Source organism: Drosophila biarmipes, chromosome 2R (assembly GCF_025231255.1).
Source record: "Drosophila biarmipes strain raj3 chromosome 2R, RU_DBia_V1.1, whole genome shotgun sequence".
In the NCBI taxonomy this organism is placed as follows: domain Eukaryota; kingdom Metazoa; phylum Arthropoda; class Insecta; order Diptera; family Drosophilidae; genus Drosophila; species Drosophila biarmipes.
In genome coordinates this window covers 10,754,646-10,773,240 of record NC_066615.1, presented here as the reverse complement: position 1 = coordinate 10,773,240, position 18,595 = coordinate 10,754,646, and the positions used below count along the sequence as shown (strand labels likewise).

The 18,595-nt window shown below is 41.9% G+C and overlaps 6 protein-coding genes across 9 annotated transcripts; 1 reads left to right on the top strand and 5 right to left on the bottom strand.

Annotated features, from left to right (window-relative positions):
• Positions 1–491: 491 nt before the first annotated feature.
• Positions 492–2,347, top strand: LOC108030252 (23 kDa integral membrane protein). The gene is made up of 5 exons (XM_017103071.3): positions 492–650; positions 1,358–1,549; positions 1,612–1,773; positions 1,905–2,102; positions 2,162–2,347. Exons 1-5 carry the CDS (start codon positions 591–593, stop codon positions 2,231–2,233), a joined length of 684 nt encoding a protein of 227 aa, XP_016958560.1. The 5' UTR covers positions 492–590; the 3' UTR covers positions 2,234–2,347.
• A 573-nt stretch (positions 2,348–2,920) lies between these two features.
• On the bottom strand, positions 2,921–5,344 carry LOC108029912 (23 kDa integral membrane protein). Its single transcript, XM_017102405.3, has 3 exons — positions 4,983–5,344; positions 3,688–3,879; positions 2,921–3,627 (listed from the first exon to the last, which is right to left on the bottom strand). Exons 1-3 carry the CDS (start codon positions 5,040–5,042, stop codon positions 3,181–3,183), a joined length of 699 nt encoding a protein of 232 aa, XP_016957894.1. The 5' UTR covers positions 5,043–5,344; the 3' UTR covers positions 2,921–3,180.
• A 139-nt stretch (positions 5,345–5,483) lies between these two features.
• LOC108029935 (CD63 antigen) lies at positions 5,484–6,628 on the bottom strand. The gene is made up of 3 exons (XM_017102430.3): positions 6,292–6,628; positions 6,063–6,227; positions 5,484–5,843 (listed from the first exon to the last, which is right to left on the bottom strand). Exons 1-3 carry the CDS (start codon positions 6,541–6,543, stop codon positions 5,586–5,588), a joined length of 675 nt encoding a protein of 224 aa, XP_016957919.1. The 5' UTR covers positions 6,544–6,628; the 3' UTR covers positions 5,484–5,585.
• An 862-nt stretch (positions 6,629–7,490) lies between these two features.
• Positions 7,491–12,608, bottom strand: LOC108030335 (23 kDa integral membrane protein). Of its 2 annotated transcripts, none has more exons than XM_017103198.3 (6): positions 12,504–12,608; positions 10,821–10,932; positions 8,465–8,656; positions 8,240–8,401; positions 7,985–8,179; positions 7,491–7,827 (listed from the first exon to the last, which is right to left on the bottom strand). In XM_017103198.3, the coding sequence occupies exons 2-6, from the start codon at positions 10,878–10,880 to the stop codon at positions 7,756–7,758; spliced, it is 681 nt and encodes a 226-aa protein (XP_016958687.1). In that variant the 5' UTR covers positions 10,881–10,932; positions 12,504–12,608; the 3' UTR covers positions 7,491–7,755. The 2 variants fall into 2 exon arrangements, with proteins under 2 accessions (XP_016958687.1, XP_050743351.1); XM_050887394.1 differs by having other exon boundaries at positions 10,821–10,926; positions 12,504–12,601.
• Positions 10,992–12,493, bottom strand: LOC108030334 (uncharacterized). Of its 2 annotated transcripts, none has more exons than XM_044092061.2 (2): positions 12,234–12,493; positions 10,992–12,170 (listed from the first exon to the last, which is right to left on the bottom strand). In XM_044092061.2, exon 2 carries the CDS (start codon positions 12,157–12,159, stop codon positions 11,440–11,442), a length of 720 nt encoding a protein of 239 aa, XP_043947996.1. In that variant the 5' UTR covers positions 12,160–12,170; positions 12,234–12,493; the 3' UTR covers positions 10,992–11,439. The 2 variants fall into 2 exon arrangements, with proteins under 2 accessions (XP_043947996.1, XP_016958686.1); XM_017103197.3 differs by having other exon boundaries at positions 12,239–12,491.
• Positions 12,609–15,580: 2,972 nt separating the features above from the next.
• Positions 15,581–18,269, bottom strand: LOC108030441 (G protein pathway suppressor 2). 2 transcript variants are annotated; one of them, XM_017103331.3, is made up of 5 exons: positions 17,521–18,269; positions 17,361–17,460; positions 16,591–16,641; positions 16,031–16,494; positions 15,581–15,958 (listed from the first exon to the last, which is right to left on the bottom strand). In XM_017103331.3, the coding sequence occupies exons 1-5, from the start codon at positions 17,959–17,961 to the stop codon at positions 15,755–15,757; spliced, it is 1,260 nt and encodes a 419-aa protein (XP_016958820.1). In that variant the 5' UTR covers positions 17,962–18,269; the 3' UTR covers positions 15,581–15,754. The 2 variants fall into 2 exon arrangements, with proteins under 2 accessions (XP_016958820.1, XP_016958822.1); XM_017103333.3 differs by lacking the exon at positions 16,591–16,641.
• Positions 18,270–18,595: the final 326 nt, after the last annotated feature.

The window sequence follows — 18,595 nt, the reverse complement described above, 5'->3', positions numbered from 1 at the left end:
AAATCCCAAATTATAATCATTTAAAAGCAATTGTAAATGGTTCGGTTGAAGAAGTCCTATAAGGAGACTTGTTTTCAAAATCATTTCTGAAGAAATCATTTTCAAATAATTTTCCTTAAGCCAGCTTTGCAGGATAACGACAAAGCACCTCGAGGCCCATGGTGCGGAGTTCATTTGAATTTTCTTTAGGAACTCTACCAACTGCTCGTCACTGTCCATCAGACCTTACTTTTAATAATTTGAAATATATTTATTTTTTTATTTATTTATATATTTATTTATAAATTTATTTATTTTCAGAACGAATTCCACTTTATTCAAGCACAATGAGAACATTTAGAATGAGAATTCTCTCTGTACTTATTCCAGAAAACACCGCATACTTTTAGGACGCATTTTCCGATTGTAACGCTTTTTCTTATCACCTATTGACTTTGAGAGTTCAACAAAGCTTTTTGCGGGTGGAAAACCACCGCATAAAGAATTGCTATATATTGAACTTTTTCAGTTCCAACTTGACTACGAAACGAAACCCATCGAATAATTGAATTTTTCCTTTGAAACCGGCTAAAGTAAAGTATAATTCTGCAATGGATTGCGGCGGCGTTTTTGTGAAATATGTGCTTTTTATATTCAACATACTGTTTGTGGTAAGAATTGTTTCTCAGGAGGTGCAAAGATCTCAACGAGTCAACAAGGGCGCTGTTTGGAAAACAGATCCATTGGATCGGGCAGTATCTTATCTCCAAAGCGATGACAAATAAACTCTGGGGGCTCAAGATTTCCTTTCGCACCGCCCTGGATACTGCTTTCCAAAGTTATCTTATCGACAAAACACACAGAAAATGGGCAGAAATGGTTAAAAAACTAAGCATTCTTTAAATAAATCATTGCATGCCAATGGAAAACGTAATTACGGCTAATGAGCCGCAACAGTTGTCGGAAAACGCATTGTACTCGGAAAAGATAACAGCAATGAGTAATACACACAATCATTCTTGATAGAGATCCCCTCTGAGTTCTCTAGAGACTATATAGTACTTTTGTGATGAAATTTGACGAAGGGGATGATCAAACTATGAAAATCATCGCCTTTGCTAACCAAACTTGACCAGAAGCTTCATTTAGCATGATGATTTATGCCAGTGATATACTACAAGTTCAAAATACATAGTTAGAAGAGGCTACTTTACCCCCATTTAAAGAAAACTCCCTCCAAGTGAACTTCCCGTTGCGATCGGAAACAATTACTTGGGCGAGTGGAGGTGGCTGTTACTCAACTTGGTTGAATCACCAAGGCGATGACTGCTATCGACACATTTGACTAACATAGCTAATTCTCGGCTTTCCATTTTAGATATGCGGTATCTTGCTTATCACCTTCGGCTCCATTATGGTGTCGACCATAAAGGACTTCTCGGGTGTCGGCGAGACCTTCACGGCCAACAGCGTGGCCATCATCATCCTGGCCCTCGGATGCATCATCTTCTTGGTGGCCTTCATGGGATGCTGCGGTGCCATCCGCGAGAACTCCTGCGCTCTGACCTCGGTGGGTTCTTAGTCCCCTGAGCCTGTTGTATAATTTTACTTATATTTTCCACACTATTTTAGTACTCCATTGTCATGCTGGTGCTGCTGATCAGTCAGCTGGCTCTGATAATCTACGTGTGGGTGGACCATGTGCAGATCCAGCAGTCCCTGGAGAAGATTGTCCAGACCATTTGGGATCAGCGCAAAACCGATGCCCTCCTCATGGACACACTGCAGCGATCGGTGAGTACATTTTATACAACTCTAAATCAGGTTTTTTTAATTTAGTCTCAGTGGTATTATATTATTTTATTGTATATATATATATGATAAGTGGGGTTTGAGTTACATTAAAATCATTTCTGCGATTCCAGTTCAAGTGCTGCGGTTTGAACGGCTTCGCTGATTACGGCATTACATATCCCGCCTCCTGCTGCGACTCACCCTCCAATGGAAGCTGCGCCCTGACCCAGGTTATGACGCGCTCCAGTTGCCTGAACGCCGTCGATTCGTTCTGGGACACCAACGTGAACATCATCAAGTACGCTGGTCTGGGCGTGACCGCTGTTGAGGTAATTTATATCTGAGGGTTTGCCAAATCGAAATACTGATGCTATCCTTCTTTCCCCAGCTTGTGGCCTTTATTTTCGCCTGTTGCCTGGCCAACCAGACCCGCAACTCCCAGAGACGCCAGAACTACTAAACTTAAAGCATCTAATAATGTAGTATTAAGATTATCTCCCGACCAAATAAACGGCGTAAGGTAAACTTACAAATAAATAAATAAAAGGAAATATTTCGCCCAACGGGCTTTATATACTATTTCTCTATTTTTCCGACGGGCTTAGTTTATTATAGAGGGGGTTTCGAAGAATGCTCACCTATTCATGGAAATAAAATAATAATTTAAAAAAAAACGCAAAGAAAACTGAAGTCGAATCTTTGTCTTTGTCTGCTCTAAAAAACCCGCTGCCCTCAAAAAAATATAAAATACAAAAATTATTTGCTGATAAACTTGAGGTCTATTATACGACAACCTTTTTATTACCTCGAACACAAATTGCGCTATGAAGTAGGTCCAACATTTTTTAGGTTTTAGAAACAATTTTTGTAGCATACTTTTTAACACATAATTTTGTATAAGAGCGGGGACGTGAACCAATAATCCGAGGAACAAGATTTACATATAATTTTTAAACCATTTTTAACGTACATAAATTTTTAATATTTTAAGTTGTCTTGTAGGTAAATTTTAATATTTTTCTTTGTAGAAAACGTTACATAAATTTTCATTATAACAAAACTAATCTTTCTCCCAAACAATTTTATTGGCAAGCCAAGGTTAGGATGGTTATAATTTAATTTTTCCAACCAAAAGTTGTCATTTAGCTTATCTTTCAAATTTTATTAGTACTATTTTATTCAGTATAATTTTAATATAAAGCTAAATATCCATTTAACATGTTTCAAAAGAAAATCCCTAGACATGCATTTTAACAACATAGGTTTGGTCTGTAAAAGCTGGCCCAAAACTAATTTGTGGCTTTCTTTGCAGAATTTAAATTTTTGAAAAGTATGTAACAAGTAATTTTATCAAATGTTTATTACAAGTAGTTGGTTATAAGTTATAAATAATTTTTTTGTCCCTCATTAGGCGTAAACCTGTCGTCCGGCATTCTGGGTGCGCATGCAGTTGGTCAGGGCGCCGGCGATCAGGAAGACAACCAGGTCGAAAATGCACAGGCCCAGGCCGGACCAGCGGATGATGTCCATGTTGTTGTCCCAGAACTCCTCGAACTTTGCACTGCAACCGGGCCTCGCCTCGTAGACCGAAGGGGTGTTACAGGTGCTCTGGCGATCCAGGAAGCCACAGCAGGTTCCGGGAATCTTGATACCGATATTGTTGTAGTTCATGTAGCTGGTGTCGCCGCAGCAGCCGAAGGACTCCTCCAGCACGCCCATTGCAGTGTAGTCCGCTGAGTTCCAGAGCAGGTTCACCAGATTGGCCATGTCGCCCAGGAAGGCCGATCGGTTCACGAACACCCAGCAGGTGAGCACAAGTTGAAGGATGAAGAGGACGAAAACCATGCTGGTGTACTGTGGAATTATGGATTTTAGCTAACTTCACTCACTGTCAACCCCTTCAGCAACACTTACCGCTCCCGTCATGCAGGCACTCTGCCTGAAGATTCCGTAGCATCCGAAGAAGGACACCACGAAGATCAGGCCTCCCAGAACGGTGACGCAAATGGGAATGGTGTTGGTGTTGGTCCCATCCCCGGCAGCATCGAAGTGACTGAGGTCGGACAACATGATCGAGCCCAGCACGATCAGAAGGATGCCAACGATCTGGAAACAAATATACGATTTTTGAGATTATATAATATTCGGTTTTTAGGATTATATTATAATATAAGATCTGAACACAAATATACGATTTTTAAGATTATATAATAGGTGTTTGCTTTCATTATGGGTTCAATTTATTATAGAATCAGCAGCACTTTCGCCACAAAATGTTGCATTGAGGATCTTAAGGTTTATAATTGTGTTTTGTCTTTTAAGAAACTAATATGGTTAAGAACATAGCTTAAGGAAAATCTATACATTTACAGCCCTTCAAAAATTATTTATATGATTCCGCTAGAAATAGAATATATTGATTTCTTACTTTTGGAGCTTCTCAAAAACTGTAAAACAAACTTAAAAAAATCGAGTCAAATTTAATCTAAATTGTAAATAAATAACATGCATTAGGTGATTATGGAATTATTATTAATTACAACTTACTGACCGTTTTTTGTACTCTACACTTGTACGAATGTGTGTTCGATATTTGGCTCATTACTTATATTACAAAATACAGATAATGTCAATTAACTGATAAAATTCGTGTATGTCCGTTGGCATTTCAGTGGAAGATAGGTATACTTTTTAACTTTGTCAACACATTATTATGAATAATAGTGATAAACCTTGTGACATCGTACCAATCGCTTCGAAGAAACCGATGCGTAATTCGGAATTTTCTACTACTTTTTACAGCGTCTTAATAAAACTTTATATCTAGCTTCTGTTGGAAATTTCTCATTAAATGTAGCTTTGTCCTGATTAACTAGACATTAAAATATTAGATAAAACGTCGTATACATCAAATGTTTCATAACAATTTAAAATCGCCTTCTTAAAATTTCACACCCATTTGTTTAATGTATTCTTTTTGAAAATATATGTCGTGTTATCCTAAATAAAATAATTTGGAACTCATTTGAGGAAGTTTTTAATAAAACCATTTCATTCCATAAAATTTAACAGAATTTTTGGTGACGTTGTTTCAAAACAGAACTTATTTTTAAGACTTTTTTTTTACTTGTTATATTTTGGCACTTGTTATAACTATTTTTCGATTCATTTGTCCTTGTTTTAGCCTTTAAAAATGCCTAACTACTTACCAAAAACACGATGTTGACAATGTATAAAATAAAGTTGACTATTCCCGATAGGCAACCCATTTTGCAACTCCTAGCTCGTTCTAATTTACAGAATTATAGTAGTCAAATAATGTTATCCAATAAGAGGAACTCCGATTCGCTTTGATTTTATCGCGTACTCGCGTCGTTTACTGTCGTTCGATTGGACTGGACTCCCAGGTGGGCTACTGTTTTTAAATTGTCCAACAGACATGGGCGATATCGCAAAGATACGCGGGTGCCCTGATATCGTAATCATGGCCCAAAGGAAGGATAGATAATGGGGCCCGAAAGGCCGAATGCCTGAATGGTGGGGAAACAGATAGCGATTGGCATATGGAAGTGATTCACTCCCGAGGGCAATTGATCTTGCAAACGTGGCCATGGGCTTATTGGCAGATAAGGACATAGTTTTTGGAAAACATCAACTTGTCTCGATAAGATAGCCGGTGGCCGGAGATAGACAGCGAATAAGCAATAATATTTCATTGAGCTTAACCTATTTCGTTTTATTTAAGGCGAGTGTTAATGTGGTTCTTTGGAATTATGCTAGCTACGGCTATGAAGTGATGTCAGACTCTGTTTCTAGCGCTTCCTCATCGCGCTGGCCAGGCAGCAGGACATGATGAAGATGCCCAGCTCGAAGAGGGCTATGATCAGACTGCTCCATCGGATGAGGTCCGTGTTGGAGGCCCAGAAGTCGACGAACTCGGCCCGGCAGCCGGGTCGCTGGGTATAGATGGTCGCCTCACAGGTCCTGCTGCGGTCCTTGTAGCCGCAGCAGGAGGCGGGAACAGTGGTAGAGGCGTAGTCGGTGTAGCCGGAGTTGCCGCAGCAGTTGAACTGTAGGAAAAATGGGAAAATTAATATCCTGACCAGGTTTCTTAAATAAATATTAAGGTTTAGTTGAAATATTGATAAAAAGTTGATATGAAATAAAAAAAATTTCTTGAATGTCGTAGGGCGATAAAAACATTCCCTAAAAAATTAGCACGTGGCACGCACTTTTCTTCCATATATTAAATTCAGAACTGATGATATTATCATTAATTATATACTTACAGCCAACTGCAGGGCATCCATGGGGTATCCCTGGGCGGCGTCGTTCTCATCCATGGCCTTGTCCACCACCTTGCCCATGCTGGTCAGGAACGAGTCGTTGGCCGCGAAGATCCAAATGGACAGGGCCAGTTGGAGGCCGAACAGGATGAGCATGCAGATGGCGTACTGAAAAGGTGAGTGGGCCAGTTAGTTTCCAGGATCAGATGGTCAGGGGATCCAAAAGCCTTACAATCGTGGTGCAGCAGGCGTTCTCCCGAATGGTGCCGCAGCATCCGAAGAAGGCCACCAGGAAGGTGACACTGCCGATGACGATGATGCAGATCGGGATGGTTTGGGTGTTCACTGCTCCCTCGAAGGCGGTGAAGCTGCCCATCGTGGAGAGCATGATGGAGCCCACCACGATGAGCAGGATGCCACCGGCCACGAAGATCAGGTTGAGCAAGTACAGCAGGTACTTGAACATTGCGGACAGGCAATTCATGGTGCTGCCTTTGGGGTTTCTCGTTGGTTCGCTGGATAATCCGTTCGTTCGAAGCGACGATTTTCGTCAAACTGAATTGGCTTTCTCGCCGAACTCGGCTATTAAAGCGTATTCGAAGTACTCATCTTATCGGTCGCGTTCCTATCTCAACCATAAAGTGCGCTATGTACTTGCTCTGGAAGCTCTCTTTCCTATGTACTTGAACAAATCATTCATTTGATCACTTTGCACCCGCGCAGATACTAGACCGCAGACTGGCCGAACTGAATGAATCATGTGTTGGTATAAACCGTGTTTGGGGGCGGAATTTTATCTCGCATTCATAAAGTTCGATCTCGGGGGTCCGTTCTCCAACAAGATGAATCACTTGGAGTGTCAACACCTTCCCGCCATTCACACCTTCTCCTTATCAATAGGGAAAATTTGGTTTCCACACTGACTCATTAGTACCGCGATCGGCCACCGTCGCCAAGTGAGTCCCCGGTCTTATCGAATAGATTTATGTACTATCAATCGAATAATAAAAAATTTACCGAGTGCACTCCAGGCGTAACTCCAACACCCTGATTTAGGTTTTGATAATTACTGGGGGTTTTTAGGGCAGAATAATTTGCCTTTGACATTGGACACCATATTCCCTTTGCAGATAAAGTTTGCACCAGGTACATTGTACCTGTTCGAGTAAAGATAAGATTGCATATAAGCCCCACAAAGCCAACTAAGTTTAATCTTCTGATGGGTTAGTTCTACAGAATTATGTTCGATAATTTAGTACAATGTTTGTTCGCCTTCGTAAACTCTATTTTTACCCTGTGCTTGTAGAGTAGTAAATTATTTTGATACATGTATAAATATATTTTGGTTCTTTACTTATTACTTATTTACTTTACTTATTATAAACTTTTCTATTACCCTGTACTAAAATCACATTAATAAACACGTGCGCGTATAATAAATTTCTCAGTTTATTGCAATCTCTAGGAGTATAAATTAGTTTGTACAGTTAAAAATATTAGCACAATCAATGTAACTCTCAACTGACGACCTTACAAAAAGGATCATCTCGAATTCGTCATGGGATCTTCTGCGTAAACTTGAGCTTATGTAAATTTGAATGGCCATCTGTGTCAGGTGATATCATCGTAAAATTGGGCAACATAATTCGTACTTTCGGTTTCATTAAAATTAGTGAAGGGCTCTCCTGCCCAGAGATTAATAGTCCGCACGGCGTCGGTAGTTCCGAATGCTGTTCGCCAGGCAACAGGCAAACACAAAGCCCACAAACTGAAAGAAAATTGGGTATATAGATAAGAAGTCAATTACATTTGGAATTAATAATCTTAAAATAATTAGCAATAAAACGTATTGGCTTTTGATTACTCCTGATAATATTACTAGGAGTTTAGGAAAAGATCGGTTTAAAGCTGAAATACAAGCTTACTTCAATGGCGGCAATGACCAGACCAGCGTATTTGATGATATCGCTGTTCCTATCCCAGTACTCGACGAAGGTCCTTTTGCAGCCCCTCTTGTAGACGGTGTTCGGGGTGCAGTTGTTTGTGTCCTTGCAACAGGAGGGAGGGAATTTTCCCTGGAAGTGGTAGTCGGAGAAGTCACTGCGTCCACAGCATTCCATCTAAAAGGTGCTCAAGTTAGTTGGGAATAGAAAAAGAACCTTATGAGCATTGAAACCTACGCTGATTTGAATGGCATCCATGTAGTCGGCGTGACGGGTGCGATGGTCCCAAGCCTTCTCCACCACATCGCCCATGATTTGCAAGTACTTGTCCTTCTGCACCCACATGTAAATAACCAAGGCCAGCTGGCCAATCATCAGGACGAACAGCAGAATCGAGTACTAGAAAATAAATAATATTACCAGGTGAGTAGGAGTCAACCTAACAACAGCGTAATACTCTACCGTCATGGACATGCAGTAGGATTCCCGAATGGCCCCGCAGCAGCCGAACCAGGAAATCAGCAGGATGATGGTGCCCAGGATAATCATCGTCACGGGCACCTGCTGAGTTCGCAGGGCCTCCGTAAAATCATCGATGTTGTGAACTTTGCTGAACAGCAGAGCTCCAAAAACGATCAGCAGAATGCCACATATCTGAGGAAGATCATAATATTAGTAAGATGATTGCACGCCTTAGTTTGTACATATGTTATATGTTATGTTTTAAAGGCGAAAACAAAATCGATCTATCTATAAAAAGGATTAAAACCATTATATCAAAATTTAAAAAGAGAAAAAAATTGAAAAATAAAAACCCTTATAGGAAGGCTATTGCCCAAAATAAATGCTTGTTGGGATATGCCTGAGCTTTTTATTTATTTTTACTTAAAAGCTTGTAAACGATAAAAAGCTCATGCATTTCATTAGAAAAAAGAAGAGTAATATGTGCAATGCACTGAGAGAAATTTAAAAGCAGTTCATGGCCGTTTTTGTGCCCTACATTTTTTTTAAATCAGAAGATTTACTGAAAAGAACTTTCAGTACATATGATAAAAGTTGTCCTGCCAATTTGCATGCCTATCAAAGGCTTATCTCTTATCAATCCGCTCAATTTGCTTAATTAAGATTAAATGTAGCGGTCCCAGGCAATCTGCGATAAATATCAAAAACAAATATACTTCGGCTTTGATTTTTATCGCTCTACGTCAGCCTATATTTACTAGATTAGACGCGTCCAATTAATCTATAATTCGTAAGAGTTGGCCTAATAACAGCATGACTAGCCGCCGAGTTCAGCAGTTCATCGGATCAGATCATAAGTCTAATTATAATAATAACCCATCCACCCACCCGTCTGATATTTCTAGATCTAGATCCGCCGAGCAGCGGAAAATTGAGTTCAAGTGTACTGTCAAACGTCCCCCGTTTTCCATTATTTGCGTGTGTGGAATACGTTTTCAGTTGTTTCCGAGTTTTGGCTCGTCTCCTAATGGGAGCAAGTTCAAACTTAATTGAGTCAACTATTTTTGGGTGAACGCCTATGTAATGCTATTACACAATCTTACATTGAACATGGCCAGACGGTGTGGGAGTGCCCCTTGCAGAGAGAAAATATTGTGCATTTAAATTAAAAACACTTTAAAACTTAAGATTACCTATCCTACTGTTCCTATGCACAATGTATACTGTCTTTGGACTGCTCTATTAGAATCTACATTTCACTGTCCTCTGATTTAAAATTGTTTTGTCTATATAAAAATATAATTTAAAATGTTTTCCAATGTACTTTAGAATAATTTATAATTAACAATTTCTCTAAATGCATTTAGGAATAATTTATCCTTGAAGTTTCAAAGGGCATACGGCATGGAAAGGCCTAATGGTACGCGGTCCCAAAGAATTCGCGCCGCAGGAAAGTGAAGTTCCTGAGTTTCATACGCATTATATGCACGATTTTTTCCGTGTAGGGAATGACATACATGATGGCGTGACTGGAGTAGCGTTGGGCCTCCGACGCAGTCCAATCACACCTGCAAATCAGGGCCCAAACTGGTTGGCCAAGTACAGTTTCTCCCGCCGGTGCAGCGCCTTTGGGGCAGTTAGTTACATAGAAGTTGCAAAACAAAATCGAAATGCCACTGCTGGCTGGCGTTTCCACGACTGTCTGCCCGCCGTTTGAAACCAGTTAACCTCGAGGCCCGAGCGGGTGCCTGCTAATGGGATTCATGTTTCTGGGGCTCGGATGTGGGGAACTTGTTTTCAGTCACCGAAATAAACAAAACACGTAGTATACACAAATTTATACAGAATATTTTGGGTACCGCTACGTCACCGAGGCAGCCCACTTTTAATAACAGGTTTGGCACACTGATGATCTCAAACCCTGCCCCCACACTACATCTACGGACCGTTTCGTCACTGAGAAATAAACGTGGTTAATAACAATATTCATAAAAACGATGATATCTAATAGGAAGAAATCTACATGTACTAAAATAATTTTTAAAAACCTCTTTGTAAACACAAACAAACCCTATAAATAAGCTCAGAGCAGTGAGTCTTAATAATAACTATGTAGAAAAGGTGATACCATCTCTATTTCTGTCAAAAACTATAGATTTAAAGGTATTTCTTATCAACCATAAACTCAGACAAATTCATTCAACGAGCCCCTTTACTTCTTTGAAACGTACTACTCTTAACCAGTTTGTAGGCCTCGATTTTCTCAGTCAATGACCAAAAAACTTAGCTTAAAACCAGTTAAGCCTGGGCTTGGCCAATGGCGCTAAAAATGATATAATAGGTGTATGGTACTTACCGAACATAGCAAATTGAATATAAATAGGATGTATTTAACCATGGAGATCCCGCAGCTCATTTTGCTTGAGTCTTGTGGGAGATTGCTGGCGATGGTGGAGTAAGAACTGCAACTGATCGTGGGGGAACGAAAAAAGAATGGAAATGAGAAATTCAGATACAACGCATGAAGTCAAGTATTTTGTCGTTTTATTTGGGAAACTTGCACGCACACGAACAGTACACACAGGCACACGCACTGATGTCATCCGTGGTAAAAACAACATTTTGTTTATTTGAACATTTAGAAAAAATGCTAGCGCTATGGCTTCACTGGACGTGGAAACAAGCACACGATCACGTACCGCCTGGGCATCGATTGTCGTTCGTTTCGTTGGTTAAGTGGCTAGTCCTATAACTAATGTGCTTTTCAGACTGCTTAGTGATTGTGTAATTGCTTTCAAAAGTTGCGAAACAAATGTCTGTAAGGCCTAGTGAAGATCTATCTCTTAGGCACTTGTCTTATCTTCCTAAAACCAAGCAGTTGAAAAGCACATTGGGAGCAGCTAGCCGTTGAACTATTCTAGTGGTAGGGATCTAGCCCTGTGACTAAGTAAGAGGCATGGGCTTGGAGATCGGGATCAGCGCACCAGCTCCGGCAGCAGCTTCTCCTTGGGCAGCAGGCGCTGCTTCAGTTCGTTGTAGCGGCGCCAGATGTAGGGATAGCCCGAGGCCCAGGACAGCCAGGCCTCCTTCTCGGCGGTGCTCTGCTCCACCTTCTTCAGGTGCTGGTAGTACTTGCCGTTCCTCTTCACTGCGGAGGCGGCATCCTGGGCGAACTTGGCAAAGCGCAGCTTGAGCAGCGTCTCAGAGACGTCGAGCAGGCGATTGCCCCGGGGCGGATGGACCAGGCACAGCTGGCAGACGACAAAGTCCTGTCCCTTGGGGGATTTCAGGGGCAGGAAGGTGGCCTCGCGGCCAATGAGGCACTGCTGCAGCCAGGAGTAGCCATTGGCATTGACCCGAACGCCGGGCAGCTTCACGGGCAGCAGGCGCTTGCGGCTGGTGAAGATCGGGATGAGCGGCTTGTGCTGGATCATCAGCAGGGTGTCCTGCTCCTGCTGCTTCACCCCGGCAATCCGGCCCGTGTGCATCACCCGCTCGCTGATCAGGCGCTCCGGGATGTGGGAGGGCTGCTTGAACTGGCGCACCAGGTAGGCCGGCTTGCGCTTCACATAGGCCACCGCCAGGAGCAGGGCCGAGGTGCCGTAGATGACCAGTTCGCTGCCGCGGGTGTCCCGCTCCAGGAAGTTACATAAGTCCTGGTACTTGGACCGCACTAAGTCCTTGGCCGCCTCCATTCGGTGGTGAACTGGAAATTGTGCGCGGGTTAGGCTGGGTTCGGTTTGTGTGCCGCTAAGCTGGCCGATCTCACGTTACCACTGCGATGCTTCTGGGCCTAATCTATATGCCTGCTAATGGGCTAATTTCGTCGCTGATTCGCCTTTTCTCGGCCACAATTCTGTTCTCCAACTGAACGAACCGACTTTGACACTTGCCTAGGGTGCGAGCGGGACGACTGGTTTGTGCCAGATCGCACTTTCCCCGCTTTGCAACACTGCTGCGCTACCGCTCCCTCTCTGTGCACGCTCTTCTCTCTCACACACACAAGCACACTCAGTTTGAAAACAAACTCCTCACACACCTTGAGTTTTCCGCTTGACTTTTGTAGCTGCTGAATGAATTTACGCGCGCTCCGCTGTACGAACCGCTTGTAACGCTAACTGAATGCTAACTGAACGGTGAGATCGGTCAAAAGCTGCGCCTCGGCAGCCTCAACCTCAGCCGAGACCAACCGCCTGTTGCTTCACACTCACACACACGCACTTGATTCGCTTTGTTTTGGTTTCGCTTCGCCCGCCCCTCCTCCGCGCCCGCCCCTCCGTCGAACGGTAATTGCACTAACTTGTTTTTTCCCGCTCTCCTCTCTGCTTCCAATCGCGCTGAGCAAGCCCTTTGTTTATTTCTGCAAATTTGCTGCGGTCGATACTCGGGTTTTACATGCTACTCAGTGCAAAAATAGCAAAAAAATATTTTTTAAAAAAATTTAAAATTATCTTACCCACAAATATTTTAATACAATTAGGATATAAACAAAACATTAAAAATGTACCTAACCCACAAATATTTAAATACAATTAGGATATAAAAAAAATTAAAAAAAAAAATTAATAATTTTGAATTGCATAAATAAAAAAAACCTATTAAAAATGATGTAAAAAGTTTTTTACTGATCATTTTAAAATAATTAGGACATATGTAAATATAAAAATTGCATAGTTTATTAAGTGTATAAAATCAGAGAAAAAGTTATTAATAAAACCATAATAAAATATAATTCAAAAGTATCAATTTGCTTCTATGAAATAAAAAAAAATTATTTTGTCTTAATAACATAAAAGAAAATAGAATAGAAAATAGATAATAGTTCTTAAGTTAATTTATACAGTAAATAATCATATATCATATTATCTTAGTAATATAAAATCATTAAAACTTTTAAGAACATTTTTATCTTGAGAACATAAATCTTTGGATGCTTTAATCCCATAAACAATGAAATTCAATAGTAAAACAATTGATTCTTAAAAACAAACATCATTTTACTGAATTATACACATTTTTATTAGTCTCTGTTTCTAGTTAAAATTTACTAAAAATGCATTTCCCACGGGTACACGAACATTTTTTAGGAATAAATTTGAGAACAATTTACCAAGCTGTGGGAAAACTACAAAAATTTGCATTAAACAGCTTTGCAGAAAGCGAAAAAATATTAAAACACAAAAAACGCTGACATTCCTATCAACAAATTATTCAAAACTACCACGCAAGTATGTAAAAAATAGCCTTGGAAAACACAATTAACTAACCTACTATAACCCCTATAATAGTATTCTAAAGTTCCTTGCACTGAGGCTTGACTGTGCCGTTGCAACCGCAAGACTTTCGATGCGATTTCCAGTGCAGCTGGCGAACGTGTTTTGTGGTTTTTGGCCAGTAGTGGGTGGATTTTCGTGAAAGTTCCAGGGAGGCCAACCAGTTGGGGATGGGCCCCACCACTTCTAGGGCTTCGGGACGGCTTCCGTTTTTAATTACCAGACGGAAGGGCGTTGCAATTGTCTGTGGCTTTTCCTTGACACACTAGCAGCACCAACAACAGCAGAAACTGGTTTACGCCTTACGTAATCCAATGAAAACGTGGACTGGAAGCGTTATTACTTTTGGATTTGGGGAGCAGAACGCCGCCAACTGTCGCGCCCGCCGACATTCCTAATTAACAAGTGTGCTCCCCGCAATTAACCTCACGTTGTTCCGTAGATACAAGTACTTCCACTGCCAGCAGCGCACGAAGAGAAATACTATCTGCGTTGATGACCAACTTTTGAGATATAAGATGTCATCAAGATTAGACTCAGATACATACTTGTTTGATTTACCTTTTTAGTAAAATTCGATGGTAATATACCATTATTTTGCTCACTACAAAGCAGCTAATTCTGCCAAATTCCTCATATATTTCATGTAGGTAAAATGATATTCAGACACGAAATACTGATTTCGCAGAACTTATTACTATAAGCAAAATAAATCACGTTTTTCGTATTAATGCATATATTATTTAGAACATTTTGTACATATTTGAAGCATTACGGTTTGATTTGTCCTACAATATCTAAAACGTTTTAAGATAATAGTATATATTTAAATAAAGTTTACCAAAAATCGTAGGAATATTGGAAGAAATTATAAATTCACTGCACAATTTTCAAAGTTTTTAATTTTTGAATCAGTATTTTAAAAATTCTGAAATACCTACAAGCTGGCATTGTGGAACCGGGTTTTTCACAGTGCTGACTTTCCAATTATTGACAAAATAGAATCAATTATGAATCATTTGTGTGCCTTTCTGGTTAGCTTCCTATGTAGCAAATATTTTTGTAAATGACGAATTACGTTAAACACAGAATTACTTAAGTGAGATTTCCTCCCAAGGGGAGGGCAATTATCCGCTGGGAAGGCTTGTGGCCAGGGATTGGAGGAGCAACTGTGTACACTCGAGCAATTTCGTAAATGAGCAATGGAATCTTTCTGTTCCCAAGAGTGCCTGACGATCCGATTAGCATCTATTGTGCACAGAAAATAACAAAGATCGTGTTTACCTTAAGAACCATTCGTAGAAAAATAAACTCTTTCGTTTGATAATAACAAAGAACATTTAAAACTTTACATTTTATAACTATTGTCATCGTTTTTAATTGAATATGTATATATTTAAATATGTTTTAATATAAATTGCCGAAGAACTCTTAAAGAAAAATGTTTTCTTTATTTATTCTAGGTGTAGACTTGGTTCGACAGCTGATCAAACAAACCACTTTTGAATTCGTTGAATAAAGGCTAACGTTTTCGCACATTCTTAAAAGAAATGTAGATGGGGTAATCTCCCTTGACATATATTAATTCCAAATGGAATTTATAAAACCTAATATAATAATTCAATAAGCAGAAAATGAAGACATGTTTATAATAATACGCAATATGGTTAACAACATACTGTAAAAATCTAACTATTCATCAAAAGATTTACTTGTTTTTGTATAAAAAAAAACCCTGTGGAGATGCTAATCTTCCGAGCTTGTCAAATTGGAAGCAATTCTCTACTTTTTCTACTATACCAACCCGACCACAGATATGCCAACCCATGAACACCAGTCAGTATCAAATCTCAGTATTATATTATCGATTGGAAAATAGGGACGCCATAGTTGTGTGTTTTATTTCGTGTATGCGACTCCACGAGGGAAGCGTAGTCAGTATAATGTCCATTTAAAATCGTAAGTATATCAGTGAGTGAGTTCCGTAGCGCCAACAGGGCCAAACCCCCCGCGGGGGCTAGTACAATCGTCGTGGAAAGTGCATCTGCTGACCAGGAGGCGGCTGAGCGGACCCGGAAACGGAGCCGGACGGGGCTCCCGGCTGGCCAGGCAGCATCGCCAACTGTTGCCTGGTTAGCTGCTGTTCGTGGGCGGATCCACCCCGACCAGGGGCATAGCCCTGTGTGATGCTTCCCGCCGTCTTGGTATTCTGGGGAGGAAACTGAACAGATGTTGGTCAGTAAGTTTAGAAGACACTGGGTCGAGCGCGACCCGAACTGGTTAGGGGACGCACCTGGCTGCTGCTTATCTGCAGCACGTTGGTATGCATGGAGAGTTCGCTGAGCAGCGGCTTAAAGATGACACCCTCCGACAGCAGATGCGGCGGTGGCGGGATGTGGCTCGGCGGCTGGCCGTCGTGCTTCACCTCGATGTGGTAGCGTTCGGGCAGCTTCTCCATGGTCACCTGCGGCTGCGAGGCCTTGACCGAGATGCTGCCACCCGACTGGGCCACCAGGTCGGCCTGCGAAATGGCCGGCTGGTCGAGGTTGATGTGGAGCACCTGCATCGGCTGCCCTTGGGGCGGAGCCTTGGGCGACTGTGAGTCCGGTGGTTTGCTCACCGTGGCGCTGGGCAGGTCCACATGGTAGGCCTGGCGTAAGGGAAGGTTGTAGTTGTAGATGGAGTGCTGCGTCGTCGGCGGCGGGGCGGTGGTCTGATAGAAGACCGTTCCCGTGCCCGGATACTGCGCCGTGGTCTCTGAAAGAGAGGGAAAGCGGGGGTTCATTGGGGAATCTTGGCTGCGATCGTTCCGGCGGAGGATCTCGGGCTTGGTATTGCGAGTGAGGTGCTTACTGTTCCATGATAATCTAGCATAGTCCGCGGCACGACGGTAGTCATCGTGTTCTGCGAATCGATCGTAAACAAATAACGAAATGAACATAAGTTGTGTGCCTGTGTTGTTAGCGGTTAGAGTGCGCAGTCAAATGAGTTTCGCATGAGCGGGACAGGGTGTTAGCGGGCAGTTAATCAATTACAGTGAAAGCTCCGCAGAAGAAGTAATTGCTGACAGTTGGATTTCAACAACTCGAACTCAAAAAAATAACTATTATTGAGCAAGACAGTGATGATTAGACCCTTAAAACAACTTTCTTTACAAAAAAAAAATGAAATAACTTATATTATGCTATATAAACTTGAATCATTAATTGAGCTTATCTCAATTAATCGTTAATCGAATTCTGATAAACGTACACTATCTAACATATTATCGACATATTAGCTTTAGTCTATAATGATTACTTGACTAAAAAGTTGAATTAAACAGTGACATGTAAGAGTTTTCAACTGACTCCAAGTTTATGGTTCAAAAGTTAATGGGAAAATGGTATTTTTGAGTTCGGAGATTAAAAAACAACCATTCTCAGGTTAAAAAGATAAAAGAACTAGTGTTCTAATAGCTGCCAGTGTATGGTCATTAAATTTAAAAACCTTAAGTAGGTTGGAGCTATTGAAATCCAAGAGGAAGTGTGCCTTTTTCTTTGCTAATTTTGGCTTTCTGCCTTTGGCAGCGTTCACTGAATTGGAGGCCCTCGGGCCACATCGTCGACCTCGTCCTGGCTTACTCTGCTGGGCGTAGCTGGCGGCGCTCTTGTAGTAGGCCTGCTGCTGACTCGGTGGCGAGGGACTCCGGCCTCGTTTTCCTGGCTGTCCGCCAGGAGGGGGCTGCGATTTGGAAGAGAAGAGATGGATAGAGGGGGAAACCCAGAATGGCATTTAACAGACCTTCTGCATCAGCGGATGGTGCTGGTGCTGGAGGCGAAGGGGCGGCAGGAAGACCGGGCCACTGGCCGCACTGACCGCCGCCTGCTGGATGGCGAACAGCTCGTTCTCCTTGGCCATCTTCTTCCGTGTTTCATCCTCGTTGAGCACCTTCTTCAGCTGGACGGTGAGCTGGTGCTTCTGACTGTGCAGATCCGCCAGCTGCTCGTCCAGCCTTGTGATCTGGCCTCGTGTGTCGTCCAGGGCCACCTGGTTCTGGCGCTCCACCTCCTCGCGCTCCCTGCGCAATCGCTGCTCCTCGCACTGTGTCTCGAACTCCTCCTGGCGCCTCTGACGGTCCGCCACGATGAAGCCCTTGAGGGCTCCCCGCAGCTTCTCCGCCCGCTCGGCCTTCGCCGCCTGGGCGGCCGCGTTGCTGTTGTTCACCGCTGATGCTGGCGGCATCTTTGTGCTATGCTTAGTTATCTTGCCAATTTTATAAGCGTTTGTGGACGACCGGGCAATCGCGACTGTTCGGCCGAGGGGCTCCCCAAAGGTGGAATGATGTGCTGCTGGCGACGGGCGGGAAATCAGTTGGACACCGCTCCGGATGGCTCTGGCTCTTGGCGGGCGTCGTGGGGATCTCGGCAAATGCTTGGCGGCGTGCTGCGCTTGGCTTTTTGCAAATTTCAGCACGGTTTTTTGTGGTAAACAATTTGTTGGGATGTACCGACCGGGGTTGCCACCTATCGACAATAAGGTGCAGCCGGTTCTAGCTATAAAAGAGCTAGCTTCTTTACCATGTGCAGTGGTATATTTTGATAGTGATACGTTTATAAGGTACATTTATTTATGCATTTATCAAATTAAAGTTAGTATATAATAAAATAATTAACATTTGTGAGAGGCTGGAAACTAAACCCCTTCAACCCGAAAAACACTACACTTCAAACATAATGGTAGTTATTAAAAAATTAATTATATGTAAATTTACAAATTTGTTCAGTAATTTGATTTTACAATATATATCGTTTGCGAAATGCAATTAATATTTAATGATAACATTTAGACAACCCTGGTTTTAAATGGCTTTAGGGTA

Excerpts from the sequence above, each read along its gene's own strand:
- LOC108030252 (XM_017103071.3), top strand. The coding sequence starts at position 591 with ATGGATTGCGGCGGCGTTTTTGTGAAATATGTGCTTTTTATATTCAAC. Across the intron at positions 1,550-1,611 it reads ACTCCTGCGCTCTGACCTCG|TACTCCATTGTCATGCTGGT; the intron begins GTGGGTTCTTAG and ends ACACTATTTTAG. Across the intron at positions 2,103-2,161 it reads TGGGCGTGACCGCTGTTGAG|CTTGTGGCCTTTATTTTCGC; the intron begins GTAATTTATATC and ends TTCTTTCCCCAG.
- LOC108029912 (XM_017102405.3), bottom strand. The coding sequence starts at position 5,042 with ATGGGTTGCCTATCGGGAATAGTCAACTTTATTTTATACATTGTCAAC. Across the intron at positions 3,880-4,982 it reads TTGTCAACATCGTGTTTTTG|ATCGTTGGCATCCTTCTGAT; the intron begins GTAAGTAGTTAG and ends ATTTGTTTCCAG. Across the intron at positions 3,628-3,687 it reads GTGCCTGCATGACGGGAGCG|TACACCAGCATGGTTTTCGT; the intron begins GTAAGTGTTGCT and ends ATAATTCCACAG.
- LOC108029935 (XM_017102430.3), bottom strand. The coding sequence starts at position 6,543 with ATGAATTGCCTGTCCGCAATGTTCAAGTACCTGCTGTACTTGCTCAAC. Across the intron at positions 6,228-6,291 it reads ACGCCTGCTGCACCACGATT|TACGCCATCTGCATGCTCAT; the intron begins GTAAGGCTTTTG and ends TCACCTTTTCAG. Across the intron at positions 5,844-6,062 it reads TGGATGCCCTGCAGTTGGCT|TTCAACTGCTGCGGCAACTC; the intron begins GTAAGTATATAA and ends TTTTTCCTACAG.
- LOC108030335 (XM_017103198.3), bottom strand. The coding sequence starts at position 10,880 with ATGAGCTGCGGGATCTCCATGGTTAAATACATCCTATTTATATTCAAT. Across the intron at positions 8,402-8,464 it reads CCTACTGCATGTCCATGACG|TACTCGATTCTGCTGTTCGT; the intron begins GTAGAGTATTAC and ends TTTATTTTCTAG. Across the intron at positions 7,828-7,984 it reads TGGTCATTGCCGCCATTGAA|TTTGTGGGCTTTGTGTTTGC; the intron begins GTAAGCTTGTAT and ends ATTTTCTTTCAG.
- LOC108030334 (XM_044092061.2), bottom strand. The coding sequence starts at position 12,159 with ATGGAGGCGGCCAAGGACTTAGTGCGGTCCAAGTACCAGGACTTATGT.
- LOC108030441 (XM_017103331.3), bottom strand. The coding sequence starts at position 17,961 with ATGCCGCCAGCATCAGCGGTGAACAACAGCAACGCGGCCGCCCAGGCG. Across the intron at positions 17,461-17,520 it reads ACCATCCGCTGATGCAGAAG|CCCCCTCCTGGCGGACAGCC; the intron begins GTCTGTTAAATG and ends TCCAAATCGCAG. Across the intron at positions 15,959-16,030 it reads TGCAGATAAGCAGCAGCCAG|TTTCCTCCCCAGAATACCAA; the intron begins GTGCGTCCCCTA and ends ACATCTGTTCAG.